This window comes from Mytilinidion resinicola (assembly GCF_010093595.1).
Source record: "Mytilinidion resinicola strain CBS 304.34 unplaced genomic scaffold BDZ99scaffold_24, whole genome shotgun sequence".
Classification (NCBI taxonomy): domain Eukaryota; kingdom Fungi; phylum Ascomycota; class Dothideomycetes; order Mytilinidiales; family Mytilinidiaceae; genus Mytilinidion; species Mytilinidion resinicola.
This window is the reverse complement of record NW_022985460.1, coordinates 64,931-71,009: the sequence shown is the minus strand read 5'-3', so window position 1 is coordinate 71,009 and position 6,079 is coordinate 64,931. Positions and strand designations below refer to the sequence as shown.

The 6,079-nt window shown below is 46.2% G+C and overlaps 2 protein-coding genes across 2 annotated transcripts; both read right to left on the bottom strand.

The window, feature by feature from the left end:
* Nucleotides 1–3,599: 3,599 nt before the first annotated feature.
* Nucleotides 3,600–4,325, bottom strand: BDZ99DRAFT_452309 (uncharacterized protein; the record flags this gene model as incomplete). Its single annotated transcript, XM_033718263.1, has 2 exons — nt 3,917–4,325; nt 3,600–3,739 (listed from the first exon to the last, which is right to left on the bottom strand). Exons 1-2 carry the CDS (start codon nt 3,945–3,947, stop codon nt 3,600–3,602), a joined length of 171 nt encoding a protein of 56 aa, XP_033570874.1. The 5' UTR covers nt 3,948–4,325.
* Nucleotides 4,326–4,370: 45 nt separating this feature from the next.
* BDZ99DRAFT_467647 (uncharacterized protein) lies at nt 4,371–5,652 on the bottom strand. The gene has a single exon (XM_033721063.1). The coding sequence runs from the start codon at nt 5,621–5,623 to the stop codon at nt 4,556–4,558; it is 1,068 nt and encodes a 355-aa protein (XP_033570873.1). The 5' UTR covers nt 5,624–5,652; the 3' UTR covers nt 4,371–4,555.
* Nucleotides 5,653–6,079: the final 427 nt, after the last annotated feature.

Below are 6,079 nucleotides of genomic sequence, written 5' to 3'. Positions count from 1 at the left end.
TATATAAAAAAGATTCTAGAATATCTAAAGTCTAAACTTACTGCCTTTTATACCTAATATAAAAATAATATAAACTATAACTATTACCTTACTTATAACTATTAAGTTAATAACTTAGTATAGTTAAATACTAAAAATATTAAAACCCTCCGCCTTTAGAAAAAGCTAGATTAGAAAAATCTTAAACTATTCTATATAAAGAAAGTTATTAGCCCTTATATATACTGCCTAACTTTACTAGAAAGCATGCGCAACTATAATATCTTCTATATTAGTTTACTAAAACCTGCTATAAATAATCCGCTGCCCGGCTAGTATTAAAAACCACTGCTACTAGTTAAAGTTAAAGGCTTAGAAAAGTAGGAAGTTAAGAAAGTTGTTAACTTTTAATAGGAGCGTCGCGGTTGTAGCCGCCCCCGCCTAAAGTATATAGTAAAGTGGACCGGATATAACAAAGTTATAGAAGAGCCCGCTAACTATCTAGAATATACTAAGGAAGCTATCCGGTTATTCTATTGCTATTACCCTAAAAAGCCCGGTCCTTAGGCCTTAATAGAGTTCGGCCGTAAGAAGAAAAGTACTATTACAGCTTAAACGGTAAAGCTTACTATATAGCGTAACACGTGATATTAGAACCCGGCGAAAGGCCTTATTATAAGGGCCCATGCAAGCCTTAGCAGGAGTATACCTGCCGACCGCCGCCCTGCCTCTTTATAGCTTCTTAAGCTATATCTTATTATTTAACCTGCTTGCCTGCTGTATATTATAGAACACGTAGTAAATTTAGTTATTACTTCTACCTACCTGCCCGAGCTAGCTAGGGTAATCCTGCCGCCCGAGACTATAATAGTTAGAGTTGTTATTAATAGTTATAAAACCGGTGCTTATATAATTTAGATTTATCTAGTTAAGCGCAGTAAAAAGTATATTAGAAATATTCTTTATTATCTTTGCTATTTTTTTAATAAGGGTTGTTTCCCCCTTAATATAAGCTTTTTTTAACTTTATATAATTATAGAATAGAGGATTAAAGTTCTATAAAGCTTTAATAAAGGTATTATATATTTAGGACTTACTTAGGTTTTTAATTTTATACTGCTTTGCATTATTAATAAAAGTAGGCTATTAGCTAAGCTATTTATTAAGACTAGTGCTGCTATATTCTTTTTTAAGCTTTTTAAACTCTATCCTAATATTCTATTTTTAGTTTTTTACGGTTAGCTAGATACTTTTAGCTAGTATAATAATCTTACTTTAGACTATATAAATTCTAATATAGTATTGTTTAAACTCCTAGCAAACTATAATATTAATATATTTAGAAACTTTATTATACTTCTTTCTTTTACTATTATAAATAGCTTAAAGGCTGTAGAATCTCTGGATTATATTTTTATTTACCGAGTTTAGTAGTTTAGTAATAGTAAAAACTAGGTTTTTAATACTTTCGGGGTTATAGTAGTTCTATATATTATTTTATATAGTAAGATCCTTAATAGAATTAATCTAATCGGTCTAATTATTACGTGTATTAAGTATTAGAAGGTTGTGATCTTTAATTAATATTATTGCGATAATTCCTCCAAATCCGGTGGCAGGAACGGAGCTTTGCTGCAAGTTAAGCATAGAACTTAGGCGTAGCAAGTCGCCGAAATATGTAACAGATTGCTGTAAATTCGAAATAGACTGTTGTATTTAATCTTAATTATTTAAAGGCCTTAACTTAGTTAATTTCTAAGTCCTTATCTTTAGATGTTAAGGTTGTAATGTTGCTTTTTCTGCAACCCCGCTTCTCGTAGAATCGGCCGAGGATTGTTGCCGCTTCGTGAGAACTGCTCCGTTGAGAGGAGAATTGTCTGATTTATTCGTTGCTCGTAGTGCTGTGTAGCAGGAGAAGAGCTACCGGGCTCATAACTGTCGCACTTAGGTGTGCACGGGATGAAGCGGGATTGGAAATGATATCAAGCAGCAGAGTATAATTGATTGTGTGTGTGTGGTGTCTCTTGTCGGTCGGGTTACCCCGCCCGACGTTCTATATAGCTTTGATGGCAAGCTTATTAATGCAGTTCTTGCCTCAGGCCTCCACGGCTGATGCCTTGGTCTGCGACAGATGATTATGTAGGACGTGCCGGGTCGTTTTGCACTAGCCAATATTGGTAAGTGCTTCAATCGGAAGTACCGACTAGGGTAGTAACCTTGCATGAATTTGTGTGCGACAGCAGCCACAAGGTTGATAACGGTTAAGTAGTATAGTAAGTTAGTGAGGTTCTAAGGCTTAAATAAGGCCCTTTTATGAGCATTAGGAGTGATGGGAGCTTAATAGTGGTGCTGTGCTAACGGAATTCGGTTACGCTATAAAAGAAGGCTCTCCGCAAATTAGGCGGGAAGGCGACAATGCAAACGTAATTTTTCCGTGGGAGAGGTTCTAAGGGCCCTGGGATGGCCACAGCACACTATTTATAAAAATTTATGGGAAATTATGATGTGCGCAGAGAGCCTGAATTATTTAAAGTTAATGTACCCCTCATATTATGCGGTACGGTGGGTGTTGCGCCACCCAGGGACGGACATTAGAAATTGTTTGTGCGTCTCCTGATACTTTGTTTGTATATGGCTCCTCGAGCGCCGATTCAAGTAGTAAAAGCCAGGCATAAATCCGTCAAATCCGTCGTGCTCCTTTCCTGACTCCGAAACGCCGCAAGCTACTACCCCTCCCTAACCCTCAACCCCCGCTACCGTTCTCCGCACTACTCTAGGTGATAACCAAGATTGGTTTGGACCTAACGAGCAACGGAAGTGGGACAGCTAGCCCACACACCTGCACAACAATTGCTCCACCCTTGGTGCGTTGGTGAAAATCGTCGGGGAACACCGAGCGGTGCGGGCATGTTATTAACGTCTGTCCACGCGTGCCGGGACGCACGGTGTCCTGGGACAGGTTCGCACTTCGGAGCTTCGCCGTCTCTTGTTTGCAAGGTTATTGACTTGTGGTCGGCGTACTAATGTTCTACGGCGAATTCTCCTCTAGGGCATCAGCCTCCGGCAAAGATTGCCGCAATCTTGGCCATGATGTCGATCGCTTCGTCAACGTCGTCAATCGACCCTTCGTCGATACCCCCCTGTCCTTTCGCGACCTGAGGGATCTCCGTAAGAATCGGAGGGTCTGATAGAAAGTACAGTTGAGGAAGATTGTGTCTCTCGGCTCTGAAAGCTGAGGTGCAAGAATTGACTGGGACAAAGTTGCTCGCTTATTCTCCATCTTTAGGCTTCAGCAGCAAGGCCTCACTTGGCAGGCTTGGTTATTTTACGCTAAGCCTTTTCGAAAAGACCCGGGTTCTTGATAGGTAAAGACTGGTAGAAATCCACAGGTCTTCTCGTGACAAACGCACAGGAAAGCCACTCATGGAAACCTCCAGGTAGCCTTGGCATATAATCTGATCAATCAACCAAGCAACCTAACCCAGTCTCATTCTTACCCATACCTTTGTACTCCAATCCGACTCCTCATAACCCCATCACAACCCCTACAACCCCCCCTTTCCCCCCTCCTTCACATCCTCCTTCCTCCCCCACCCCCTCCAAAACATCAACCCGGCTAGTCAATCCGCCATCTTGCCCATCGGCGGGTACTCTGTCCCCTCCTTCTCGACCTTGGGCGTGCAGGTGCACCACTCGGCCTCTGGAATCGCCTTCATGACGCCGGGGACGTGCGAGCCGCAGCCCCACCAGGTGGCTTTTTCTGCGGGAGGTTTAGTTTCGTAGCGACGATTGGGATGATGTTTGAGGATTGGAGGCAAGGTGGAAGATGGATGGTGGGTTCAGGGGACGAAGATGAGGTGGAAGGATGGAGCGTGGTTCAATGAGGGGTAGCTGAGCTGAGAGAGCTGAAAGATGCTAGCATAGGTGGGGCACGCACGGCAGGTATCGCAGGTAGCCTTCTTGCACATTTTGGCGGAGGTCTGTTTTTTTATGCTGTTGGGTTGGTTTTGTGATGGTAAGTTGGTGTTGGAGCTGTGATGGCGGATGTCGAGAGTAGCGTGGTGGTTTGATCTCTATATACCATTTTCGGGGTGTCGGGCTCCACCACCTCGCCGACTAGAATGCCGCGCCTCTCATTCGCCGAGTGGCGACGCCCTATCGCCGGGGTGCTGCGACTGCGGTTGGGATAGTATTTGGAAGCATTGGAGGTCTAGAATGGTGGGTTTACTGATCTGATGTTATTGAAATTGATTAAGGGATGTAAAGGGTATGTCGGGATTTAGTCGTTGTGATGCTGCTGGCGACGAATATCAAGTACGTATCTTCATCTGATAACATCTAACAGCCTTAAGAACTCCAGCATCAAGACCTGGGAGTCCTCGAATAAGTAAAGGGGTATCACTGTCTGTATTCTACGCTTGTCGATGTCATGACTTCCTATGAAGGCTCTACAGCCTACCTCGACGGAACAACCCACAAACTATGGTTTCATACTCCCCATTTCGAATCTTTAGTCCCATCACTCCCATCCCAACGCATCCCAGTTCAACGACGTCCGCGGTCAACGACATCCCCTTCAACGACAACCCCCAGGCTCACTCTCCACCTTCCACTGATACAACTCCCTTCCCTTCGCCCACTCCCACTCCTCAAGCTCCCCCACTTCATACGACCCCTCCTCCCTCATCCACTTAACCATCGCATCAACTCCCGGCGGCAAATACACCTTCAGCCGCGTCGCCCCCTCCAGCCCTCCCCTCTCAAACACCCTCTTCCTTACCGCTAGCAACTGATACGGCAGCGTATCCTCCCGATGATACCCCACCCCAGCCGGTTGCACACTCTTCTCCGCCGCATGCGCCCTAACCTCCAACTCACGCAACCCAGGCAGCCTTGCCGTCACCCGTATCGCACTGAACGCGCACTCCATCTCATGATGATACCCCAGACTCGTCGCGTTCTGACACGGCACGACGTCGAGATGCACGACTCTTACATGCGCCAGCTTCTCCGGCGCCACGTCAGCCAAAAACCGCGCCAGCGTCTTCTGCGAACGGAAACTGAAGACGTTCTCAGAGTAGAGGAACTCGATCGCTTCAGCATACACGGCACGGCAGGTGCGCAGCAGCTGCGGAGATGCGAGCGCGCCGCCGTAGTCGTACGTGGCACTGTCGCAGTGCCAGTCGAGGGTCCACGCGGGGTGCACGCGGTCGCGGTACTTGACGGTGCCGGGGCAGGAGGGGCATTTGCAGCGCGTGTGGCGCAGGAGCTGGCCGCCGTGGCGGAGGGTGAGGTGGATGTTTGAGGTTCCGAGGACGTGGCGGTAGATTTGTTGGCGGAGTTCTGGGGTGAGGCGGAAGAGGGGGGATTGGGGTTGTTTTGAGGATGGGGGGAGGTCGGAGATGTTGGTGGGTAAAGGACGGGTTTGGGAAGAGGTGGGTTTGTCTCGACTTTTTCCTGGTTTTGAACGAGATGGTTTCTTTTCTTTGCTTAATGAGAGTGACTGAAGTGATTGTATTGAGCTGATACTTTTGCGAACAATTTTGCGGAATGAGGTGATTTGGAGGTCGGTGGGTGGGTATGCGTTTCTTCGTGATCTGTCGTAGTCCTTGCGGGACTCGAGGGAGTGGTCGAGTCGAGGCATTGTGTATGAAGTTGGGAAGAAAAGGATGATGAGTCTTAAAGATGATGGGGCTGTACGGACTATATGTAGTTCAGATCTAAACGAGGCGCAGGGGGCCGACCCGCGTTATGTAAGCCAAGACATGGATAACGTAATCCACAAGTTAGTGGCCCGCACAAGCTAGTGGCCCACCCAACTCAACACGCGACGCGTCGTCCAACAACCACCCCAATGGCAGCACCACAACAACAAGAAGCCATCTTTCAAGAAGGCAGAGTTATTCTAGGCGTTCAAGCCTACAAGACCGGCCAAATTACATCCTTCCGAGGCGTTGAGAAACTATACGATGTGCCCAGAAAGACGGTTACGCGTCGCGCCCGTGGTATTCCTCCACAACGCGGTGCTATCTCCAAAAATCGCCGTCTTACACCTGTACAAGAAGAGGTTCTTGTACAGAGGATTCTGTCGATGGACCAG

Excerpts from the sequence above, each read along its gene's own strand:
- BDZ99DRAFT_467647 (XM_033721063.1), bottom strand. The coding sequence starts at position 5,623 with ATGCCTCGACTCGACCACTCCCTCGAGTCCCGCAAGGACTACGACAGA.